The sequence below is a fragment of the Euleptes europaea genome, chromosome 8 (assembly GCF_029931775.1).
Source record: "Euleptes europaea isolate rEulEur1 chromosome 8, rEulEur1.hap1, whole genome shotgun sequence".
Lineage (NCBI taxonomy): Eukaryota > Metazoa > Chordata > Lepidosauria > Squamata > Sphaerodactylidae > Euleptes > Euleptes europaea.
The window spans coordinates 3,630,116-3,655,489 of record NC_079319.1 but is presented as its reverse complement, the minus strand read 5'-3'; the positions used below and the strand labels follow the sequence as shown (position 1 = coordinate 3,655,489).

The 25,374-nt window shown below is 44.1% G+C and overlaps 1 protein-coding gene across 1 annotated transcript; it reads right to left on the bottom strand.

The window, feature by feature from the left end:
- Positions 1 to 1,474: 1,474 nt before the first annotated feature.
- On the bottom strand, positions 1,475 to 21,826 carry LOC130481847 (ly6/PLAUR domain-containing protein 2-like). Its single transcript, XM_056854631.1, has 3 exons — positions 21,772 to 21,826; positions 2,585 to 2,704; positions 1,475 to 1,686 (listed from the first exon to the last, which is right to left on the bottom strand). Exons 1-3 carry the CDS (start codon positions 21,824 to 21,826, stop codon positions 1,475 to 1,477), a joined length of 387 nt encoding a protein of 128 aa, XP_056710609.1.
- Between the last annotated feature and the right edge of the window lie 3,548 nt (positions 21,827 to 25,374).

The window sequence follows — 25,374 nt, the reverse complement described above, 5'->3', positions numbered from 1 at the left end:
CAAAAATCTCAGGGTGCAGAATAAAAGCTGTTAACTCGACACTTTCCCAGAGGCTGCAGTCCTTTCAAAATCCGGACAATTCAGAACTTTGTCACCAGGAGGCGCCGCATATAAAAATGGCAGAGTCCAATTCCAGGGCTAACTAGGAGTACAAAGGGAGGATTAAATATGATTAGTGAATTTGGAGGGGTTTACTGTCATGAAAAAATGTATTAAAGAGATTGATTGTGCTAGCACGGTTACTGGAGCTTGCCATCTTTCCCATCTCAGTTTTTTTTTTGTGTGTGTGTGTTCCTTCCCCAAGACAATTGCCATCATATACGTATTTTTTGACAATCCCATGCCTTTTAAGAGGACTCTATGGCATTGAAGTCCCTCCCCAAACCCTGCACTCCTCAGGCTCCACCCCAAAAACCTCCCACCGGTGGTGAAGAGGGACCTGGCAACCAGAAAACCCTACTCTTTCATTGGGGGGGAGGGTTTCCCCATGGAAAATCACATCACCAGCCCCTCTAAACTGGTGGTGGGCATTTAAAAAATAGACGGGGCTCCATGCCACCTCCAACCAGCCATAACCCAAACACAGGAGGGGGGGTGGAAGAGTAATATCACGGTCGCCCAGCCCTCACTGTGAAACTTCCCAAATAAAGAGCACCAAAGAAGAGGATTTGGGGAGACCGCTTCGATGGGAGACCACCAAGGAAGTCCAGGGTCACTACACAGAGGCAGGCAATTGCAAACTACCTCCGAACGTATCTTGCCTTGAAACCCCTACTGGGTCACCATAAATCATAGAATCATAGAGTTTGATGTGACCATCAGGGTCATCTAGTCCAACCCCCTGCACAATGCCGGAAATTCACAACTACCTCCCCCCCACACCCCCAGTGACCCCTACTCCATGCCCAGAAGATGGCCAAGGTGGCCTCCCTCTCATCATCTGACTAAGGTCACAGAATCAGCATTGCTGACAGATGGCCATCTAACCTCTTCTTAAAAACCTCCAGGGAAGGAGAGCTCACCGCCTCCCGAGGAAGCCTGTTCCACTGAGGAACCACTCTGTTAGAAATTTCTTCCTAATGTCTGGATGGAAACTCGGCTGCAACTTGACGGGACTTTCCACCACCACCATCCTTACGATTACATTCCAAAATATACTTAATGTGACTAAGCCACAGAATCTGAGAAAATGAGCTGAACTCAAATGAAGCAAAGGCCTAGAAATCCAGCTCATTGTCCATACCAGTAAGGATCAGGTGTTTTTATTGGCTTTGCATCTAAGAGTAGATCATTTTCAGAGCAAGCGTTTCCAGTTTCTTCTTCCAGCGAGGACAAGAGTTTGCAATGGTTGTAGGGGACACACACATTCTACGTGTCTTCTAGGAGGGGATGGGGGCCACCAGCAGGGATCGCTGGGCCTGCTGGGGTCTTCATTAACTGGGTACCTTAAGACGTGCTGCATTTTCCTTTTCCATCACAGTCCAGTCCTGAGAAGGATGAAGAAGGAAGCAGCTGAAGACACCACCATGATGTAGCTGATCTGAATGCTGGCTGCCCCGTCGTGGTTGCAGAGGTCCTTGTTGCAGCATGTAACTGGCCGTGTCATACCAATCCCGTCCACGTCAGACGGGACGCATTTTGGAGAACAAGATCGTGTGACAGTTGCGTCGCCCGTGAAAGGATACACTACAAAACAAATGAGCAAAAGTAAAACATTCATCCTGTATGAATCAGTGTGCACCATGATCACTTTTTTTTCTACTAGACGGTCTTGATTATATGCTTTGGCCCTTAGTTACACAAGGCGGGCAACCTTGGTCCATTTCTTTCCTTCCTGGTGAAACTTGCGGTGATAAAATTTGTAAATCCTCTGGCCTAGGCAGATCACATCATCAAGACCATCCCTGGTGAGAAGGAGGAGGAGAAGAGTTGGTTTTTATACCCCAATTTTCTCTACCTTTAAGGAGTCTCAAACTGCCTTTCCTTCCTCTCCCTACAACAGATACCTTGTGAGGTAAGTGGGGCTGAGAAAGTTCAGACAGAACTGTGACTAGCCCAGGGTCAGCCAGCAGCTTCATGTGGAGGAAGAAGAAAAAGAGTTGGTTTTTCTATGCCGACTTTCCCTACCACTTAAGGAAGAATCAAACCGGCTTACAATCACTGTCCTTCCCCTCCCTACAACAGACACCCTGTGAGGTAGGTGGGGCTGAGAGAGTGTGACTAGCCCAAGGTCACCCAGCTGGCTTCATGCGGAGGAGTCGGGAAACAAATCCAGTTCACCAGATTAGCCTCCGCTGCTCATGTGGAGGCGTGGGGAATCAAACCCGGTTCTCCAGATCAGACGCCACCGCTCTTAACCCACAACACCACGCTGGGTTGCCAACCTCCAGGTGGGCCTGGAGATCTCCCAGAATTAAAACAGAGCCCCAGGCGACAGAGATCAGTTCCCCTGAAGAAAATGGCTGCTTTGGAGAGTGAACTCCGTGGCATTATGACCCATTGAGGCTCCTCCAAAGACTCCATCCCCAAAATCTCCAGGTATTCCCCAACCCAGAGTTGGCCAGCCCTCCGTGAAGGCTCTCACCTTCCTCAAGGGAGTACATTGTCGTCTTGCACATGGTGTCATTTGTTGAACAGTTGGCCACATTCAGGCATTTGTTAGGGCTTGTAGGCTCACTGCAAGAGTAACACCGCAAAGCTTGGGCTGCGAGAAAGAAAAAGGAAGTCTTCATTAGCATAGGGTTACTATTTCCACAGGGGTAGTCCAGGTCCGTCTGTTGCAGCAAAAATAAACCAGTCTTGTAGCACTTTTCCAACAAGATTTTATTCTAGCATGCCTGTCTGCTTCTGGCCAGTACCTCTCCTCCCTGCCTAGGGTTGCCAACTCCTGGTTGGGAAACACCTGGAGATTTTGGGGGTGAAGCCTGAGGAAGGCAAGGTTTGGAGAGGGGAGGGACTTCAATGGGGTATAACGCCATAGAGTCCCCCTTCCAAAGAGGCCATTTTCTCCAGGGGAACTGGTCTCTGTCACCTGGAGATTCGTTGTAATCGCAAGAGATCTCCAGCCACCACCTGGAGGCTATATAAAATAGGTGTACTGATCTGTAATTGTGTAACCCTAAGGAAATAATCTCAGTACACTGCCACAAATTTGTTCTCTTTTACATATATTTTCTCCAAGTGTTTCCTTCTCCAAGTATCCTCTTAGTTTTAAACTTTCAACTTGTCATAACAACATGTACACCAACAAAATTGTAAGTTCTGAATACAGTTAGATTTACCGTGAAACTTCACTATACAATATCACTTATCAGAATCTATACAATATCACTTATCAGAATCTTTTAACATTGATGAGTACCCCTCGGGAAAATCCAAACGCCGGCAGCAATGTCCTTTACTCAAAAGTAGGCAATATTGTGGGGATCGCTGTAACCCGCTCTGTGCTGGTGACAGCACAATTAAGCAACGGGATTTTCTACAGAACCTTTGGCATACGGAAGGACTAGAAGCTTGAAAAAATTCTACATGAAATGGGAATTATACCGGAAGCCCATTGCACAGTGTCTTGATTCCGTTGCTTAATTGTTGCAATTTGCATGTATGGACTTGACATGTTTTGAGCGTTTTACGCCTACGTTTACCTCATTGTAACGCCTAGTGCGCTATTGCATGGTGTCTATATTAGACCAGTTTGTAATTTCTAATTTCTTTTTTCCAACTGCGGTTGTGCTTGTGAGGTTTCACCTCTCAATATATTTTTCCAAACAGCAATATTGTATTCTAGTAGCCTTATTCAGGGCTTGTTTTTTCTTGTGCTCTGGTTTTGAATTCAGAACTCCTATCGTAAAGCCCTAATTACTTTTAGCAGTCAATGAAGTAATTCAAGGGAGAGGTTAACAATCAAGCAGGTCTTTTATTGAGGGTGCTGCTGCCCTGCTGAAATAGGGTTGCTGGTTGACATCGGGTGAGATCCAGGGTACAGCGGGCAGCATATGCATCAGCCTTGCATCAGAGCGCACGTGGCAGAAACTCTTTTTAAAAAGTCAGAGTCCTCCACCCAGAACAAAAGAGACAGATTGTTTTATAGGTGGTTAAACAGACAGCACTAATGACAGTTGCGTATAACACTTGAGCCAGTGACCATTAGAAGCGTATAAACAACTATTTGCATATCCTATAAGAGTCATCTGAAGGCGTTTACTTTAGCTGGTAATGAAGAACTGCAACTTTACATTCCAGGATGACATTAATGGTCTCATCCATCACTAGCCTGTAAGCTGGCAAGTGATCTCACTTGCACCTGACTAGTAACAGTTGTGGGTCAAGCTGACCCAGGCCTTACAGTAGTGAATGTCTCTTGACCAAAGAATCGTATTGTACCCATCATGCATAGTGATTCTCGATCTGTATATAAGAATATATATGTATGTGTGTCTCATGCTATGTGAATATACATATATGTGAAAGAATATATGTTTTCCCTATAAACTAAGTTAATAAGGCACTACGCTATTTAGCACTTGTAGCCTCCATTTGATTACAACCTCCAGGTATTAGCTGCTATTACAACTGATGTCCAACCTATAGAGATCCGGTTACCTGGAGAAAATGACTGCTTTGGCCATTAGACTCTGTGGCATTGAAGTCCCTCCCCTCCCCAAACCCCACCCTCCTCAGGCTCCACCCCCAAAACCTCCCGCCGGTGGCAAAGAAGGACCTGGCAACCCTATGGTCCGGCTAGGCTGATGCATATGCTGCCCGCTGTACCCTGGATCTCACCCCATGTCAACCAGCAACACTATTTCAGCAGGGCAGCAGCACCATATCCTCGGGGGGGGGGGGGGTGGCTTCCTTGCTCTCTTCTCTCGACCACCTAGACTTTCTGTCTCCCCGACTGCAGTGACATAAGCCCAACAGGAGGGCGAAGAGGGGGGCCAAGGAAGAACCATGCCTCATTGAAAGGGCATTAGGTTGATGACTGCTACTTGCCCCCCACCCCGCTGTGCCAGCAGTACCAGGGTTGCCAGGTCCCTCTTCACCACCTGTGGGAGTTTTAGGGGTGCAGCCTGAGGAGGACGAGGTTTGGGGAGGGGGGGACTTCAATGCCATAGAGTCCAATTGCCAAAGCGGCCATTTTCTCCAGGGGAACTGATCTCTATAGGCTGGAGATCAGTTAGTAATAGCAGGAGATCTCCAGCTAGTCCCTGGGGGTTGGCAACCCTAGCCAGAACATCACGCAGAGCCTGCAAACCCCTGTCCCGGAGAAGGGCTCTGAACCCCATTTTTGCAATTCTAAATTTTGCAATGCTAAATTCAACGGCTGCATTTAAAAAAAAAAATGGCAGAGATGAGAAAGGCACTCCAGCCTGTTTACTGGAGAATCTTTTATGGAAAAAGAAGCTTGCACAAGTAAATTTTTAAAAGCTGTCAAAGCAAAGCAAACATTTTTAATTAAGCCCTTTGCTTGATTGGCACCCGGTTGCAACAATGAAGCAAAGGCTGTAGAAAAATATCAAAGGGTTGAAATCGGGTTAAAATTGGGAGGCAGTTCATTCCTTGGTGTTATAGTCTGTCTTCTGACTGAGTTCCCATTGAGTAGCAGCTATCGGCAGGAATCTAGCCACGTTTCCGGTGATCTCAGGATCCCGCTGCTAGTAGATTATGGAAAAGTTCCGGTTCCGGTTGAAACTGAGAGCAGCATTGTGACTGAGATCCGCTCTGTGGGGCGTATTTTTACTTTCTTTTTAGCCCTAAGCCTTTGCTTAGACTATTATTTTATTTTTATTATTTTATTTTATTCCTGGCGAAACGTCAGGAAAGAAAATTCCAAGACCACGGTTACACAGCCCGGATAACCTACAAGAACCAATATTATTTTATTGTTTTATTGCTTTAGTGCCTACTTGGGCACTATAAATCTTCTGCTTTTTCTCTCCCTCCCCCCTGCAGGCTCGACAAGTCTGCTGTTATTGAGCTCATTACCGAGGCACTAGGCAACGCCTATGTAGCCAGTGGGGTGGGGGGCCGAGCTGAGAACAGCCTGCGACTCTGCAGATTGGTTTCAGTTCCACTGCTCCTGTCTAGCTTTCACTTTGCCTGTCCTGGCGCTTATTTGGTGCCTGGCTGCCTGCATTTGTGGGGATTTGATTTGTCCTTCTAAAAAAAATTTTCTTGCCTCTACCAGAACCTGAGGCAAAGAGCTGTGTGACGCTCACAAAATCCGTGGGGTGGGGTTGGATATAAGCGAGGGGGAAACCCTGAATTAGAACTCTATCATAGAAACTCACTCTTTACCCCACATCTCCTCGGGGGTACGAAAGGAGAGGGGAAAGGGTTCTTGCCAATATTGATTAAACTATTCTGAGAAAGTAGGATTTTATTGGCTTTGCCTTCATCTTATTTTAGCTGTCTCTCCCCCCACTTTTTTTGCCCCTTATTATCTTTGCTTATTTACCTCTTACACTTAAGCCATTGTAGGCTCCTACTTTTATTTTAAATAAGTGCTATTTTAAATAGGGATCTTTTTATCTTACTTTATCTTATTTTATTTTGTCTTGTTTTAAGCAGCCACACCCTTATTTTAAATCAGCTATATTTAGGTATTTCCAGTAATTCTTAATTACTCCTGTTATTTCTATCGCTATCCTTATCCCTACATCCAAAGCTTTTAATTTCTCTTAATATTATTCTAGCCATTTAAATAGCTTTGTTTTTAAATAGCCATACCCTTCTTTTAAACCAGCTACAACTAGTTATCTCTAGTAACTTCTAATTTCCCTTGCTTTTTCTATTTTTATTTCTATCTCTCTTACCTCTTCTTAGAAATTTAAATAGTTTTATATATCTCTGTATCTTATATTTATATCCACATCAGGCATACAATTAAACTATAGCCCATTTATTTATTCATTTATCTATTTGTACTCTTGAGCTTTGGTTTTATTGTTTTATTGTGCTCTATATATTCTTATATTTCTACATTTTATTATGGGCCTTGGTCTTACTGGTCTATCGCTGTAAATCTTGAAACCTGAGTACTTTGATATAGATATATACATATATATATATTTATCCTATTTTAACTTTACTTTTTTTATTTTTTTATTTTTTTTTAGTAGTATAGATCTTATCATTAATTTTATTAGTAATATTGGCACCCCTCATGTCCTCTAAAATGAGTCGAAAAAGAGGTTTCCCCTCTGATTCTGATACTGAAAACCTCCCTTTTAGTAAGCAAAGCAAGATGGATGATTTTTTTATACCTATTAACACTACTAATAGGTTTAACGTGCTGCAGGACTTGCCTACTGAGTTGCCTTCTAACCCCATTGCCCCTGATGCTCAGGAGAGTACACCATTTAGCCCAAGCTTTGCCTTTACCCCCAAAATATCCTCAAATGTTGGCAACCCCCAAGCTTGCATAGAGGAGGAGGACGGAAATACTGACCAGTATGACATCTTAAGTCTGTTAGCCTCGCAGACATTTCTTATTTCCAAAACCCTCCAGAAGATCTATGACAAATTGGATATTTTGGAAATACAACTCTCACGCTTAAACTCCCCTGATCTTGCACCAAAAGATTCCCATCAGGAAAACAATCTTCCTGCACCTATGCACAGAACCCCACTTTTTCGAAGGCATGGAGTACAAAGGTCTCACTATCCTAATTACCCTACCCTTATCCCTGATAGCTTCAGGATCTCTTTAAGCATACGTTCTTACCAGGGGCGTGTTATAAGCTGGCATGGGAAATGGCGAATTAAAGAGCATTTAGCATTCTTATCGCACTGCCACCCAAGTGATATTGACTTGAAATACTTTGATAGACTCCCAGGATTATTAAGTGAACATCGTCTGTCTCTTACTTTTTATTCCCCCCGTATCCCAGCGCTGATCCTTGAAAATCAGGACCGACTAATGACATTCGGCATTTTCCCCAAAGAATCCTTTCGCACAACAACAATAGCACCTCTGCTCTCATCTAAGATCCCTCCCAAGCCCCTCTTTAAAAAATCAACTAAATTTGCTCCCCAAAACCAGGCTGAGTCTCACAAGGTTGATAAGCCTTTAATAGATCTGTCTCCAACTAGTTTAAAGAATGCCTCCCCAGTTGATTCAAATCTAAAATTCATGTACCGTAAATTAAGCCTACCACCAGATTCTAGATGCTCTCTGCTCCAGCCATGTAACCCGGTCGATGATATACTCGAAATGGAGGATGCAAAACTAATTAGTTCTTTTCGCATTCTCCCGACAAAGGAACAAAACAATATAATAATGAGGCTAGGGAACCTTAAAGATAACCTTACCCAGATTAAGTCAGCACAGGCCCATTTACCCCCTTTTAAACCAAGGGTACCTTCCCTTTCTACTAGAACTGAGCACCAACCAAATTCCAAACACACGGTTGATATGACTCCTGACTTAGTAAACCAGCCAGCCCAAGAGTCTGACCTATTTCAAGGCAATGCCCCGGTTCCTCTGGAACCAACCATAATAGTGTGTCCTCCTACAGCAGATTCTAACTTGCTTAGGGAGATGTCTCCTACAGATCTCCCTGATAAGGACTGACTCTCACCTTGCTGCAAATTTCTCAGCTGGAATGTTGTTGGATGGGCAGCTACACTTACTGATTCTGATATACAGTTATTTCTCTCGACGTTTGATATCATCCTTGTTCAAGAAACTTGGGCCACAAATGAGATCTTTCTCCCAGGCTTTACCTCTTTTACCCAAAAAGCAATCAAAGGCTCTGTGGGCCGCCCTCGTGCAGGACTAGCATGCTTTATCTCCACTTCTTTAAGCATAAGCTCAATTGACCTTCTTTTGGCTGAAGAGTTGGTGCTAGCAGTTAGAGTAAATCTGACTTTTTCTTCACTTATTTTATTTTCTGTTTATATTCCTCCTGCTAGATCAAGTAATACTGCACGAAACTGGGCCCGTCTGGGAGAATTATTTGATGACATCAAAAACAACCACCCAACTATTCCAGTTCTTATGGCTGGTGATTTTAACGCACGAATAGGGCCGGATGATAATACTCTCTTCCAAAATCTTATAGGGAATTTTGATGAATCTTTCCTGAGTTCCCTATGGTATACTAGAACTTCCAGGGACTCGGTAATCAATTCTTCCGGCTTAAGTCTGGCCCAATTCGCTATTCAGAGGAACCTAATAATAGTAAATGGGCGATCACAGATCGACCCTAATGGAGATTTCACTTTTTTTAGCCAAAATGGTGCCAGTGTTATCGATTATTTTCTGGTTTCATTAGATCTCTTACCTCTCATCAGTAATATGGAAGTCTGCGATGACATGGGCAGTGACCATCTCCCTATCTCTCTTTCAATCAACCAATTATGTGTTCCACACTTAATACCGTCCTACCACCAAATATTGCACCAATCCCAAAAAGCCCTAGCTCATGTTTACTGGAGCCCTGAGCTTGATTCCTTGGTGCGTGGCAAAATGCAGCTTTTGGAGGTGACTTCATTGAAAGCTGCCCTCCTTGAGCAAGAGTCTGCAGCTACTGTCTTAAATGTTTTTTTTCAGTTTAATTGATTTATTTAAACCTCTATTTACTAAAGAAATCACCTCAAGCTTGCACGCTCTATACAAACGAAATTCTTGGTTTAACCGCGAGTGTAGACTACTCAAACGAGCAATAACCAGGAAACATAGAGAATTCAGAAGGAACAACACTATTTCAGTACTGAAGGAATTGTTAACTATTAAAAAGAACTACAAGGACTTGGTAAACTGGAGGAAAAAAGAGGCCCTATATAAAAATTGGAGGAGCTTGATTACAGCTATAAACAACAACGATAATTCAACCTTCTGGCGGACTGTGAATTCTTTAAGTAATGGCTATGTCAGAGTCCCTGCATGTATCCCGTCTTTGGTCTGGGTAGCTTACTTCAAGAGCCTCTTCTCCTACTCTGTGGAAAACCAGGGTCTTATACCTGTAGCACCTTCTATTTTGCTGAATTCCTGGCCAGATGTGTCTCCTAAGGATATTAAACTGCTCATTGATCGCCTGCGCTCAGGCAAAGCCCCAGGTCCTGATCTAATTCCCTATGAACTTTTTAAAGTCAACAGCGAATGGTGGGCCAACATTCTTGCTCCTGTATTCACACAAATTAATGCATCAGGAGCTATTCCAAAATCTTGGAGACATACCATTATCGTCCCAATCTTTAAAAAAGGTCAGCGCTCTGACCCAAGCTGTTATCGTCCAATCAGCCTTTTGTCTTGCTTAGGCAAATTGTATTCCTCCTACTTATTAAAGAGGCTGTTGGACTGGGTTGAGAGTAATGACATCCTTGGCTGGGAACAGATTGGCTTCAGAAGGGGTTGGTCTGTCATGGACCACTGTTTAGTGCTCTCCCATTTAGCCGAGAAATATTCCTCCCCCCGAAATGGCACCCTTTATGCGGGTTTTATGGATCTTAAGGGAGCTTTTTATACCATCTCAAGGGAGAGGCTATGGTTGAAACTATCACATTCTAATATGGATAGGAGGTTACTATGGCTTATTCAGCAATTTCATACTGGCCTCACAGCTCAGGTTCACTGTGGCAACCAAGGAGAACTAACCGAGCCTTTTGAACTGGCCAAGGGAGTTAGACAAGGTTGCCTCCTTGCTCCTCTCTTGTTTAATTTATATCTGAATGATATGGAAACCAATTTCGCAGAGTCTTGCCACCCCCCAAAGCTTGCAAGCCATTCCACCCCGATTCTACTCTATGCTGACGATGCAGTTCTCCTGTCCCGCACAAGAATTGGTTTGAAAAGATCTTTGCAAACTTTTTCTGAGTACTGCTCTAGGGAAGGTCTTAAAATAAACCATCATAAATCTAAGATCATGATCTTCACTAAGAGGAGAAAAATGCCTCTTTTTCGCTGGGTAATAGATGGCTTTGAGGTTGACCAAGTCAAGGAGTTTGTTTACCTTGGCATTCTGTTTCCCCATAACCTAAATTGGAATGCCCATCAAAAAGCAATGTCCAACAAAATTAAACCTGGGGTTGGTGCTATTGTCAATTTTTTTCACACCAAAGGTGGCAAATATATTCCAGGGGCTATTCAGGTTTTTAACCTGAAAATTACCCCAATTATCCTCTTTGGTGTTGCCATCTGGATTACAGTCATCAATGAATCTATAGATCGTCCACTGCTTCAGTTCTTACAAAAACTCCTAAATGCCCCTCGATGTGTTGCTGGCGTTACTCTTCGTTCCGAGTTTGGCCAAATGTCACTTGAAGCTAGGGCGTGGTTGGCCGCCTTTAAACTACACCTTAAACTGTGCTTTAGCACTGAGGAGTTCCTAGCTTCTCTGAAGCATGACTCTTTCAAATCCTCATGGCAAAAAATCTTAGATGAGAAACTGGCGTTGCTGGGCTTCTCACAGGATATGTTATCAGATCTTGGGAAAACTGAAGCTTTTGCCAAAATTAAAAAGCGCATTAAAGAGCTCGATTATAACAGCACTACTTTTCGTGCTCGTCGCGTCTGTTCATCCCAGTTCTTCGGAATACCCCCTCCACGTGGTCTGCCTGCCTATACATATTATCTGACAACTCCTCGTCTCTGTAGAGCTTTTTGCTTGGCTAGATTGAATGCTAACCCTTCTATGGTAATGCAGGGCAGAATTCTGAATATACCATACTCAGACAGGATCTGCCCTTGCTCTTCTGGCTCTATTGACTCATTAGCCCATGCCCTTTTGGAATGCCGTTTTTACGAGGAACTTCGATCGCACTATATTTCCCCCCTTTTAATATACAAATCCAATGCCTCTGTGACTGACATAATGCCTTTTTTACTAAGCGACAGGGACCCCAAGGCTACATTGTCAGTGGCAAGATTTGTTTCAGTCCTTATATCCCTCCAACACTAGATATATGCTGCTCAAGATCAATTGATCAAGGAGCTTCTAAGGGATAAAAGTAAAAGGAAAGGCTAGTAGATTATGAAGCATTTTCTTTTTGTTTGGGGCAGAGTTGGAGACTGAGGGTTTTATGAGTTTTTCTCTTGCGGTGTCATATAGGTGACAGTCCAGGAGAATGTAGGACAAGGAGTCAGGGCCTCCTGCACCACATCTGCAGACCCTTTCAGCGTGAGGTATTTTCAGGAATCTGCCACGTAGGGTCGCCGAGGGTAGTGTGTTAGTCCTGGCTTGCATAAAAGCTTTCCTGAGTTTGGGATTGTCAAGATGTTCCAAATAATTTAGGCTGAAGTTTGGTGGAATTCCAAAATGTTGGGGTGAGCAGATTGGCGGAATGGAGGAGAATTTGCTCTGGAGCTCGTGATAGATTAATCTTTGTTTTATTTGATTTAAGATAGAGCTCTCACTGGATAGAGATATAGAATCCAGGTCAATGCCTAATTGGGCTATTTTCTTTTTAATCTTAACTGACCACTCGGGACGATCAGTTCAGCGGGTATCTGCCAATAAGAATCTTAGAAGAGTTGATTCCCCTGCATGGTAATGGATCTGCAGCCAGAATTTTATGGTAGAGATCCAGGCCCTGGTATGTACCAGTTTCTGGTTGGTTTCCATGCATAGGATAAGGTAAGAGACACAGTTTGGTAGTCCTGTAAGACTTCTGAGGAACTGGCCTTGTATCCGTTCCACTTCGTCAGAGTAGGCGTGGATCCAAACTGGCACAGCGTACAGCAGTTGTGACAATACTTTCAGGCTGAATATCTGTAATGCTTACTTTTTCTAAGGCCATTTATGCATGGCTGTTTCCTCACAGTCACCCCACTGACTACTTCAGGACTTTGCCTTGATTATGCTTGCAATTTCCAACCATCAGAGTTCGCCCCCTCTTCCCTCACGTTTCCATGCATTTTGCCCTCCTTTACTGGATGCATGTTTAGTAGGGTTGCCAACCTCCAGATACTGAAATTCAAAATATGGCACAAGACAAATATTTCCAAAATAGGAAAATAATTCTTGCTATTAGAAGAATGTATTGAGAACAAATAAGATACAAATACACTTCTGGGGCAACATATATGTGACAATGGGTCAAAATTGATCCCAAAATAAACACAAAATATAAGAATATACCGGCGCAAAGGCTCAGTTCATATCAAATACGTTGTAAATTGAGTTCATAGATATTGCATCACATGGCAACGGAAACATGACGTGGTACAATGGAAATCCGGTATAATTCCATTTCGTATAAACTTTCTCAAGTCTTCAGTCTTTCCGTGCAAAATTCATTCAACGCTTAAAGGAGTGTACCTTTCCTATGTCTTTGGACGGCAATAGTAAGGCTGAAGACTTGAGAAAGTTTATACGAAATGGAATTATACCGGATTTCCATTGTACCACGTCATGTTTCCGTTGCCATGTGATGCAATATCTATGAACTCAATTTACAACGTATTTGATATGAACTGAGCCTTTGCGCCGGTATATTCTTATATTTTGTGTTTTTTGGGGGATCAATTTTGACCCATTGTCACATATTTGTTGCCCCAGAAGTGTATTTGTATCTTATTTGTTCTCAATACATTCTTCTAATAGCAAGAATTGCATTGTTATTTTCCTATTTTGGAAATATTTGTCTTGTGCCATATTTTGAATTTCATACTCCTGTAAGCACTTGCAAGCCGTTCATTTGATTACAACCTCCAGACACTAGCTGGAGATCTCCTGCTATTACAACTGATCTCCAGCCAATAGAGGTCCATTCACCTGGAGAAAATGGCTGCTTTGGCCATTGGACTCTATGGCATTGAACTCCCTCCCCTCCCCAAGCCCCACCCTTCTCAGGCTCCACCCCAAAAACCTCCTGCCGGTTGTGAAGAGGGACCTGGCAACCCAAGCGTTTAGCCAGCATCCAGAAAACCCTGGCAAAATACATGATAATGCACAGGGAGAGAGGGCGACCTTTGACAGTCGAAAAGTGCATGCATAATCAAGGCAAAGCCCCAAAGTAGTCCGCAGTGTGACCATAAGGAAACAGCCATGCATAAATAGCCTTAGAATTAGCAATTCTAATTCGAATTATATAACAATAATAATAAATAAATAAATACCTTAGCATTCACACAATGCTTTAGCAATTACAAAGTGCATCATATGTATTATTGAGGGAATACTTATAAAATCCTTACATGGATTAGTATTAGTAAGCCAGGTTGGTTTCCCCCGCTCCTACACCTGAAGCCAGCTGGGTGATCTTGGGCTAGTCACTCTCTCTCAGCCCCACCTTTCTCACAGGGTGTCTGTTGTGGGTGGGGAAGGGAAGGTGATTGTAAGCAGGTCTGATTCTGCCTTAAGGGGCAGAGAAAGTCAGCATATAAAAACCAACTCTTCTTCTTCTGTTATTGTGGTGGTAGAAAGTGCTGTCAAATTGCAGCCTGCCTAGTAAGGAGTGTAGGGTTTTCCAGGCAAGAGACGAACAGAGGTGGTTTGCCCTTGCCGGGCTTCCTTGGTGATCTCCCGTCCAAGTACTAACCAGGGCCAATTCTGCTTAGCTTCCGGAGATCGATCGGGCCAGCCCCTGTATTTCAACTTCTTGACTGCAACTTGGGCACTAAGGTACCAGACATACTAGATTTCTTCCACTATAAGGAGGAAGGAAGGGAAGATGTTTGGTGTGATTTAAATGGGATGCTGGCAGGACAGAAGGGCTCAGACATGTGACTTGGCACAACTAGCATTACGTTTAAAACGTGCCCTCAGCTGCTCTGCTGCACAACCATTTAAAACTCAGAAATCCCTGTATGTATTCAAGGGGTGGGGAGTTTGGTACAGTAGCGCTTAGCATGTCTGTCTGAGACTGGGTAGATCCTGGTAAGGACTGCCAACTGCCTGAAGAAAAATGTCTTACAAATACAAAAACAAATACGAAAGCCTTTATTGGCATGAAAAGGGACATCATGCAATGGAGTTTACAACAAAATCATATTATAAAATATCTGCAAGTATCATACAATAAAATTTACAATGAAATCATATAGAAACATACGGATACACTAGGTTGGTTACTTGATAATCACTACCCCAAGTCACCCATTATGGGGTGCAAAATTACGATCGCATTCTCTGATCACGAATTGTAGGAACCTTGCCGCCGAGTCAATTATTAATGGGTCCTGTGTGGTCATCAGGAAGGACACCTTAGTTTTAGCAGGTCACAAGAAAAAATGTCTTGTCCCTCTGGAAAGTGCTCTCAAGCCACAGCTGACTTATGGCGACCCCATAGGGTTGTCAAGGGAAGAGATGTTCGGAGGTGGTTTGCCATTGCCTGCCTCCGCTTGGGCCGAGAGAGATCTGAGAGAACAGGGACCAGGGTTGCCAGGTCCCTCTTCGCCACCGGCGGGAGGTTTTGGGGGAGTGGAGTCTGAGTAGGGCAGGGTTTGGGGATGGGAGGGACTTCAATGCCATAGAGTCCAATTGCCAAAGAGTTTTTGCCCAAATACCAGAGCGTCCCAGCGCCGTCTTTGGCAGTGTGATGATGTCACTTCAGGAAGTAACATCAACGCATTGATGCTGGCCTCCATTTGCAGCTGGTCATTTTCCCTCTACCCCTCCATCCCTCACCAGTTGCCAGCCAACCCTATGCTAACAGGCTTTGACTGTGCTCTTTCCAGAACGATTGGTATAAAACAGGTTTGGGGGTGGAAAGGGGCATCAAGTCGCAGCTGATTTATGGTGACCCCCACAGGGTTTTCAAGGCAAGAGACATTCGGCGGTGGTTTGCCACTGCCTGCCTCCGTGCGGGCTGAGAGAGTTCGAAGAGAACTGGCCCAAGGTCACCAAGCAGGCTTCATGTGTAGGAGTGGGGAAACTAACTCGGTTCACCAGATTTGAGTCTGCCACTCTGAACCGCTACACCGTGCTGGCTCTTTTTCTGAGTACTGCTCTAGGGAAGGTCTTAAAATAAACCATCATAAATCTAAGATCATGATCTTCACTAAGAGGAGAAAAATGCCTCTTTTTCGCTGGGTATTAGATGGCTTTGAGGTTGACCAAGTCAAGGAGTTTGTTTACCTTGGCATTCTGTTTTCCCATAACCTAAATTAAAATGCCCATCAAAAAGCAGTGTCCAACAAAATTAAACCTGGGGTTGGTGCTATTGTCAATTTTTTTCACACCAAAGGTGGCAAATATATTCCAGGGGCTATTCAGGTTTTTAACCTGAAAATTACCCCAATTATCCTCTTTGGTGTTGCCATCTGGATTACAGTCATCAATGAATCTATAGATCGTCCACTGCTTCAGTTCTTACGAAAACTCCTAAATGCCCCTCGATGTGTTGCTGGCGTTACTCTTCGTTCCGAGTTTGGCCAAATGTCACTTTAAGCTAGGGCGTGGTTGGCCGCCTTTAAACTACACCTTAAACTGTGCTTTAGCACTGAGGGGTTCCTAGCTTCTCTGAAGCATGACCCTTTCAAATCCTCATGGCAAAAAATCTTAGATGAGAAACTGGCATTGCTGGGCTTCTCGAAGGATATGTTATCAGATCTTGGGAAAACTGAAGCTTTTGCCAAAATTAAAAAGCGCATTAAAGAGCTCGATTATAACAGCACTACTTTTCGTGCTCATCGCGTCTGTTCATCCCAGTTCTTCGGAATACCCCCTCCACGTGGTCTGCCTGCCTATACATATTATCTGACAACTCCTCGTCTCTGTAGAGCTTTTTGCTTGGCTAGACTGAATGCTAACCCTTCTATGGTAATGCAGGGCAGAATTCTGAATATACCATACTCAGACAGAATCTGCCCTTGCTCTTCTGGCTCTATTGACACATTAGCCCATGCCCTTTTGGAATGCCGCTTTTACGAGGAACTTTGATCGCACTATATTTCCCCCCTTTTAATATACAAATCCAATGCCTCTGTGACTGACATAATGCCTTTTTTACTAAGCGATAGGGACCCCAAGGCTACATTGTCAGTGGCAAGATTTGTTTTTTAAAATATATATATATATATTTTTATTATTTTTCAATAATAACCAACATTAGATTTAGACATACACCCTCTATATCCATAAAAATAATCATTAAAAATAATCATTAAAAATTCATAAAATTATTAGATATATGTCTTCAAAATACAATAAAAAACATTTGACTTCCCCACCGTCTTCCTCCCTCTCTAAAATATCCAAGATCTACTTTGCATCCATGCATTCTAATTCATCTATAATAATACCAAGGAGAGAAAATGAAAGATTTGTTTCAATCCTTATATCCCTCCAACACTAGATATATGCTGCTCAAGATCAATTGATCAAGGAGCTTCTAAGGGATAAAAGGAAAGGAAAGGCTCTTTAAAAGCAGGTTTGGGGAAAAGAATATTGAGGATGAAGAAAACCTGGAAAACGAATGATTAATGCAAGACATTGTGTGGATGCTCCAGTTTGAAAGCCAAGGCAGAGAAGGAGACTCAATTGCCATTCTGTGGCAATGACTCATATAGGCTAGCCATGAAACAGAACAAAGGAAAAAGACTCCCTCTTCCACCCAATGACTTGAAGGCTGAGCAGGGATTTGAATTTAATCCAGCATTCTACACACTGACCTGACCAGTAGCAAAATAAACCAGATCTCTCTGGCAGAGATGCAAGAAAGCAAATATCTTTGTGGTTGTACTTGCACTAATGAACACATGATACCATCATTAACAGAAATACTTTTCGGAGGACGCTTAGAGAGACAAATATTATTAATCCCCATGTTTGCAGGAGGGAAATCTAAAAACAATTTAATCAGTTTTCGTTAAAAGTTTTGAAAACAGAAAAGATCCGGGCAGGGCTTTAATTGCTTGGGAAAGACCAACACGGCTACCAGTCCCTTGGGAGGTTGCCGGTTCCTTTCTCCATCGTCTAAGACAGGAGTTGCCAAATTTTCTGAGCCTGTGTGCCCCTTTGGAATTCTGACACAGCATAGTGGGTGCAGCCACAAAACGGCTGCCACAGAACTAGGTGTCAGGGGTCCCGGGTCAGCCTGCTGAAGCTTCTGCCAGAGATCAGTCTGCTGAGGCTTCCTCAGGAGTAGAAGAGCTGGAAAGTGCTGCCAATGACAGGGAGGAACCACAGCAAGCAGAGCAGGCGCAGGCAGATGACTGTGCCCCAGGCCTACAGCCACCCAGGGCAGAGGACTCACCTGGACCCAGCAGCCGTCCCCCACCACCGCTACAGCAGCAATGCCAAAGGGGTAGAACCCTCCTCCTCCAGCATAGGAGAAGTGCGAGATTGCAAGCTCTACAGAGAACCCTGCCAGCTGACAGCGATGAGGAGGACGAGCTCCCTCTGGCAAGGACTGCTGAGTCAGAGGAACTAGCAACAGCTGGGTCCACTTAGGCTTATTTAAACAAACGTTAGTAGCCAGGCTGATGTGGGAACAACTTGTGTTTTCACTCTGGGGCCTAACACACCAACAATTTACAGCATAGTATCATTGTGCGTGTTTTGGATGAGTATTCTTCATTTCCAATCGCACCATGCCTGTTAAGACTGCTCCCAAGATGGTTTATCGTCATATCGCACCTCCAAAGTAATAGTCCGAAAAGTTGAGAGGAGGAGCGTGGGGGAGCACTATGACATGTCTCCGTCGCTGATGCTTCCCTGCTTCCCCTCCCCTTTCTTTGTTTCACGCATGCGCAATTTCATTGATCCGAAGGAGCGCTGTACGCCATTAAGAATTGCCTCATTTGCACGGCAGGGAAACCCTAATCACAACCTATGCAGGCACTCCCCCCCAAAAAAAGAAACCAAAATGAGCCATTCCTTGCACAGTGCTAATCACAGAGCTGCCGTCTTTTCGGGCGCTGGTCCAATGATATTTCATTTTTTCGCTGGGATGAGCACATTAAAAAAGTTTTTTTAAGAGCAGGGAGCCATGCTGCAGTTTCGCTACTTTTCCAGCCCTCGCCCTCCTCTGCATTCCTTCCCCCTCAAGCCCACAAACCATTTACAAAATCCACTTTAAGGACATTTCATATAGGGAAATGTTTGATTGGGACCCTGCACAAATAAAAATGGTTGGTCTAATGTTCCAACGTTCCCTTGTTCCTTTGGAAGACCACAAGCACTTATGGGGGGGGGGGGTTAAGTAACAATAATGATTGGTGGATGCAAATGGGAGGGGAGGGGGAAAGGCTTTTCATTGGGTTTTGCAAAAAGAGGGGAGGAGAACTGAATAGTGTATGTAACTGAACGCACCCCTTGGATTGCCGGTTTTGAAACGACATAAAGAAATACATCGTGGTATAGGCGTTTTGGGGAAAAACAGATGTCTGGCGCTTCCAAAGCATTTCCAAGCTGAAATGGGAGGTCTGAGGTGCGATCTAACCTGGATAACACGTTTTTATAAACGTAGTATATACTGAGTGCGTTAGGCCCCCAAGTGTTACTGACCTGAAACCCTTCGTGTATCCTTGACCTTGGACTGGACTTTGACTCTTCTCTTGCACTGCGTCTACCTGCTTCTGGCCCTCGGCTTTGAACTTGGACTTCTCTTGACCACGCTCCTCTGGCCCTGGGACCTGACATTAGGGTTGCCAACCTCCAGGTAGTAGCTGGAGCTCTCCTGGCAGCCCTACACACAACAGTTCCCACAGGAAGTGGACTCAGCCACAATGTCTGCCAGAGCTTACCTTCAGGCACACAGTGACGATCCTTGTGCTGTGGGGGCAGATGCTGCTAAAGCACCGTTTTTAAAAATCTGCACAGCCAATCAAATCTTCAGCAGCCAATCAGAAGGCTTGCTTGACAAAAGCCCCACCTGGCCCCACCCACTTTCTAAAACACTTGGTGGGCACCCGAAAAGAGGTCAACAGGCACCACATTGGGAACTAGGGTTGCCCGGTCCCTCTTCACCACCAGCGGGAGGTTTGGGGGGAGGAGCCTGAGGAGGGCGGGGTTTGGGGAGGGAAGGGACTTCAGTGCCATAGAGTCCAATTGCCAAAGTGGCCAGTTTCTCCAGGTGAACTGATCTCTATCGGCTGGAGATCAGTTGTAATAGTCGGAGATCTCCAGCTAGTACCTGGAGGTTGGCAAGCCTATTGGGGAGCCCCATCTAAGATAATGATTACTTACCACCAGAACTTTTCTATATGTCCCAAACTAGCTTTCCTTTGCAGGGATGAGTTGTGATGGGGGTTCAGTCCAGTCCAGGAGCGATGTCAGACCAGGGGGGCCTCCTCACACCCCCTCGGACTTATGAGACAAGGAAAAGCTTTCACCCTCTCTGCACTGAAGGCCTCCTTTAATATTCTGGAAGGAAGCTGATCCTAGGCCCACTCCGGGACTACTTCATCCTCTCCAGAAGCTGGTGCAAATTCCAGCATTTCTTGTTGACGTTACTGGCTAGGCTACATGCTTCTCCCAGATATTCTGTCACCCACAAAATCACAACTTTTCAATGAAAAAAAACCCCACAACATTAATAGCAGCTTCCAACTCGCCGGCCATTCAAGAACTCCTGTCAAAATGACAACATACAGCAAAACCACCAAGCATCTAGCCAATAGATTTGAGTCCAGTAGCATCCTAGAGACCAATATTATTTGCAGGGTTTAGGGTTGCCATCTCTGGGTTGAGAAATACCTGGAGATTTTGTGGGAGGAGCCTGAGGAGGGTGGGGTTTGGAGAGGGGAGGAACTCCAACGCAATAGAGCTTCTGTAGCTTCATAGACTTTTAAGCATCACCCTTTTAGGGACAAAATAGCAACCATGTGTATATTTTAACTTATCTATTCCAACATCAGGATATCCATTGAAACAAGGTTGCACAGACAAATTTACAGTTTCCACGTTCCCAAATGGGATACAAGTTGTAGCCACCTAAAAGGGTGATGCTTAAAAGTCTATGAGAATTTTGAAGCTACAGAAGCTTATATTGAAATGAGTACATTTTGAAATCAATATACATAACGGGACTGAGGAAGAATTGAAACGATCGTATCCCTTTCTACCCTTCTTCACTTGAAGACATCGACCTCGGATTGATTGTTACTGTACCAGGACTGAGAAATACTTTGTTGTACATATACAATTGGCTTGTTAGCACATTGTTATACACACAGAACTGGGAAATACTTTGTTGTATATATGCAATTGGCTTGGTAGCACATTGTTACATTCAATATACTTTTGTCATTACATATTGTTATCAGCCTGTTTCTGTACTAATCACCTGGAGGATGGCAACCCTAGCAGGGTATACACTTTCAAGAGTCAAAATTCCCTTGTCCAACTCTCAAAAGCTTATACTCTGAAAATCTTGTTGGTCTTGAATCTAGAAGTTCTACTGCAGATCAAGCTGTCCTCTGAAACTAAGTTTACCATGCTAGATTCAAATGCTATTTGACTCCATAAAGCAGTCTTGATTAATTTGGTAGATCCACTATCTATGCTGCTGCAGCAGTTAACTATTGCTTCCTACGGCAGGATTCACTGTTCTGAAACATATATTACATATATTACCCACAACATCTGAACCCAACAGAGAAGCAACAGACAAGAGAAGCACAGTGTTTGGGGGGAAGCGATGGAAGGCCAGAAGGAAAAACTCCCTGTCCAGTTCCCATTTCACCCCGGTCCTTAACAGCTTTCCATGTCTTAAATCTTCCTTTGCAAACAAGAAGGCTACAAATTTTCCTTTTTAAAAAAACAAAAAAGAAACCTCTCTCATAAATCTAGCAGATGCCCTAGATTCAAACCAGTGCCCCAAGCTATTTTTTTGACTGCAACCCAAATGTAAAAGGATTTGTTTCTTTCAGAGAGGTCTTACCTAGCTCAGCATAGACCACAGCAGCCAGCAGCACAGAGAGAAACACCTTCATCATGTCTCTTGAGTAATTCCTTAGAGTCTTAGCATGCAGGTTTTCGGTCGTGCCAACTAATGCACATTCCGTGTCCTCTGCTTTTTACTGCCTGTGACGGTGTTTTCCATCCTACTTCCCTCCCCTCTAGAACAATAATGCACTGAAAAAACAAGTTTGCTGTGACTCTTGAGGGGATAAAAAGTGTCTAAAGTCACCCTACTAGTTTAATTTTACCTCTAAGAGTTCCTCACTGAGCAGAAAGGGAAATAAATCATTTCTCTCCCCCTGCCCCTTCTCTAAGCAATGCATCAAACGATAGCAAAATCCATTTTTCGCAGGTATGGCTCTACTCACATCTGTTAGGTGTACAAAGGAGCATTATCTCAGCGATACAAGGACTCAGATGTGGCTCATTACAGAATGTGGCTCATTACAGAAAATGAAATTTTTAAATTGAGGCATATCAAAGAGGGACGTAGGGCGCTGAAATAAGTATGTGAAGGGAAAGGCGGGCAGAGGTTTTTTATTGGACGAAAGGGCTTTTCACAGACACTTTACAGAAAGGGAAACCTGTCAGGATTTCAGTACCTCGTAGCATTCCAGTATCATAAACTTCACTCCAGACATTTGCAGAGAGTTTAAAGTTTATTTCAGAGAAGTATACGAGATCAGTATCCTTGAAAAGATCCAACGACAGAATGACCAGAGAAAGACAAATACAGCATATATAGAACATACAAAGAATTAATTACAAGTAGACTTTGAAATGCAAAAACATCATTTCTTTGAAGCTTCCACAAGGTGTTATAAATGACACTAGGAAGGTCGATCTCAGATTTACAGCGGGAAGGCTTTGAAGTGGAGGTGTTACAGTTCCCAGTCTCTGTCCCTTTTCCCATGGGAATGGAAGGGGGGGAAGAGTACGGAGTTTACTCATCCCGGGTCCGACTGGGTGCCCTCACTGACAAAACCTTACTCCGATTTATTCCAGTGCTCCAAAACTACAGCAAAAGGTGCTTCAGTGGATATTTGTTTATTTAAAATATTTTTATGGTGCCTTTCCACCCGAACAGGGTCCACCAGGCAGTAAACGTAAAAAAACATTAAAACGTTTGAGCAATTAAGATGCATTTAAAATTATTTTTAAAATTCAATTAAAAACATGTAACCAAACAACACTAGAAGGAGGGCTGGTAACCATTACTGGGGGGGAATGCCAGATGAAATCCAAACGTCTTCACCTTCTAGCAAAAGATACCAACAGAGAGAGTCAGACAAGCCTCAATGGAGAGTGAGTTCCAAAGATTTGGCGCCACGACCGAGAAGGCCCTTTCTTGAGTCACCACCCATCAAGCTTCGAATGGCAAGGACAACTGAAGCAGGACCTCAAAAGATGACCAGAGTATAGGGTTGCCAGCCTCCAGGTGGTGGAGATCTCATAGAATCATAGAGTTGGAAGGGGCTACCAGGGTCATCTAGTCCAACCCCCTGCACAATGCAGGAATTTCACAACTACCTCCTCCCCACCACAGTGACCCCTACTCCGTGCCCAGAAGATGGTCAAGATGCCCTCCCTCTCACCATCTGCCTAAGGTCATAGAATCAGCATTGCTGACAGGTGGCCATCTAGCCTCTGCTTAAACACCTCCAGAGAAGGAGCGCTCACCACCTCCCGAGGAAGCCTGTTCCACTGAGGAACCGCTCTGTTAGAAAATTCTTCCTAATGTCTAGACGGAAACTCTTTTGATTTAATTTCAACCCGTTGGTTCTGGTCCGACCTTCTTGAGCAACAGAAAACAACTTGGCACCCTCCAAGTGGTAGAGAAAGTTGGCATATAAAAACCAACTCTTCTTCAAATTGATTGATGGTTGCCCAACCACATAGCTGGTTGGAGTTTCTCTCTCTTATCCACCTAGGATTTAATTGGGTGTTTGGAAGTAAGGCAGCTTCAAACGAACACACATTCAGAGTATTCACAAGACCAGTGTCATATATCGGTAAAATATCTTCTGTTTATCACAGCGGTGGGAATAGAAAGAAAAAATGGTTGCAGCTCAGAGATTAGTTTCTGGATAACCTAACACTGACCTGCTCAATCCTTTATTCTAATTTTCCAAAAGCAAGTATTTCTGGTTCTGCAGCCAGCATAGGCAGCTTTATCTAGTCCATCACCTGAATAGTAGGGGCATTTTGTCCTGTGTGTAGCCCAAAGACACATGGCCATAGACTATTTACCTTCAGGAAGGAGACTTCCTGAAGACTGCCAAAGAGGGGGAGCTCACCACCTCCCTAAGTAGCTGATTCCACTGTCAAAAAACTCTTACTGGTACCTTTCCGCCCACAATTAAAACCCATTATTGCGAGTCCTGTCCTCTGCTGCCAACAGGAACAGCTCCCTGCCCTCCTCTAAGTGACAGCCCTTCAAATACTTCAAGAGAGCAATCATGTTCCCCCTCAACCTCCTCTTCTCCGGACTGAACATTCCCAAATCCCTCAGCCTTTCCTCCTAGGGCTTGGTCTTCAGGTCCCTGATCATCCTCGTCGCTCTCCTCTGCACCCGCTCCATTCTGTCCACATCCTTTTTTAAATTGAGGCCTCCAGAACTGCACACAGTCCTCCAGGTGCAGCCTGACCAATGGCTGGAGATCTCTGATATTTCAACTGATCTCCAGATGGTGGAGATTAGTTCCCCTTGAGCAAATGGCGGCTTTGGGAGGCAGACTGGCATTATACCCCATTGAAATCCCTCCAATCCCCAAACCCTGCCCTTCTTAGGCTCCAACCCCCCAAATCTCCAGGTATTTCCCAACCCAGAGCTAGCAACTCTAGGGGGGACCTCTTCAATGCAGGATTTTTAGTGTTTTGCAATAAAAAAAACTGAAGTGACTCCATGAGGAATCAGCAACTCAGCTGTTCTCTAGAAATTCCTGGTCTGAATGCACCCATGGCAGTTCCAGGTCCATTTTGTCCAGATATGTATGGTAGGGAATTTAACATGCAGCTGTCTGGAAAACCATATTGACTAATTTGTGCCCAGATATCTGACCAAGGGAGTGTTGAGTTGACTCTCAAAAGCCCATACCCTAACAATCTTGTTGGACTCTAAGCACTAATGAACTTGAATCTAGCAGTTCTGTTCCAGACCAGCATGGCTGCCCGCTGAAACTTTTATTGACTAACACAATTGAGAAATCCTGAAGCCATGCCTAATGCAGGTATGCAATTTTCCTCCAGGCCAAATTAGCCAGGAATCCTGGAGGTGTTGTTTGTTTGTTTGTTTTTGCCATCTTCTGGGCATGGAGTAGGGGGTCACTGGGGGTGTGGGAGGGGAGGTAGTTGTGAATTTCCTGCATTGCGCAGGGGGTTGGACTAGATGACCCTGGTGGTCCCTTCCAACTCTATGTTTCTACTAGAAATCTTTCCATGTAGGATTCAGTACCGAATCTGGTACCAAATCAGTTACGTGAATGGGAATCTTCCATTCTCATCTGCTCCTATTGCAAATCCATCCCTTTAGCTCTTTCTGTCATTTTCTTTTAGAACTGCATGAGCTGGGTACTTTGCTGGT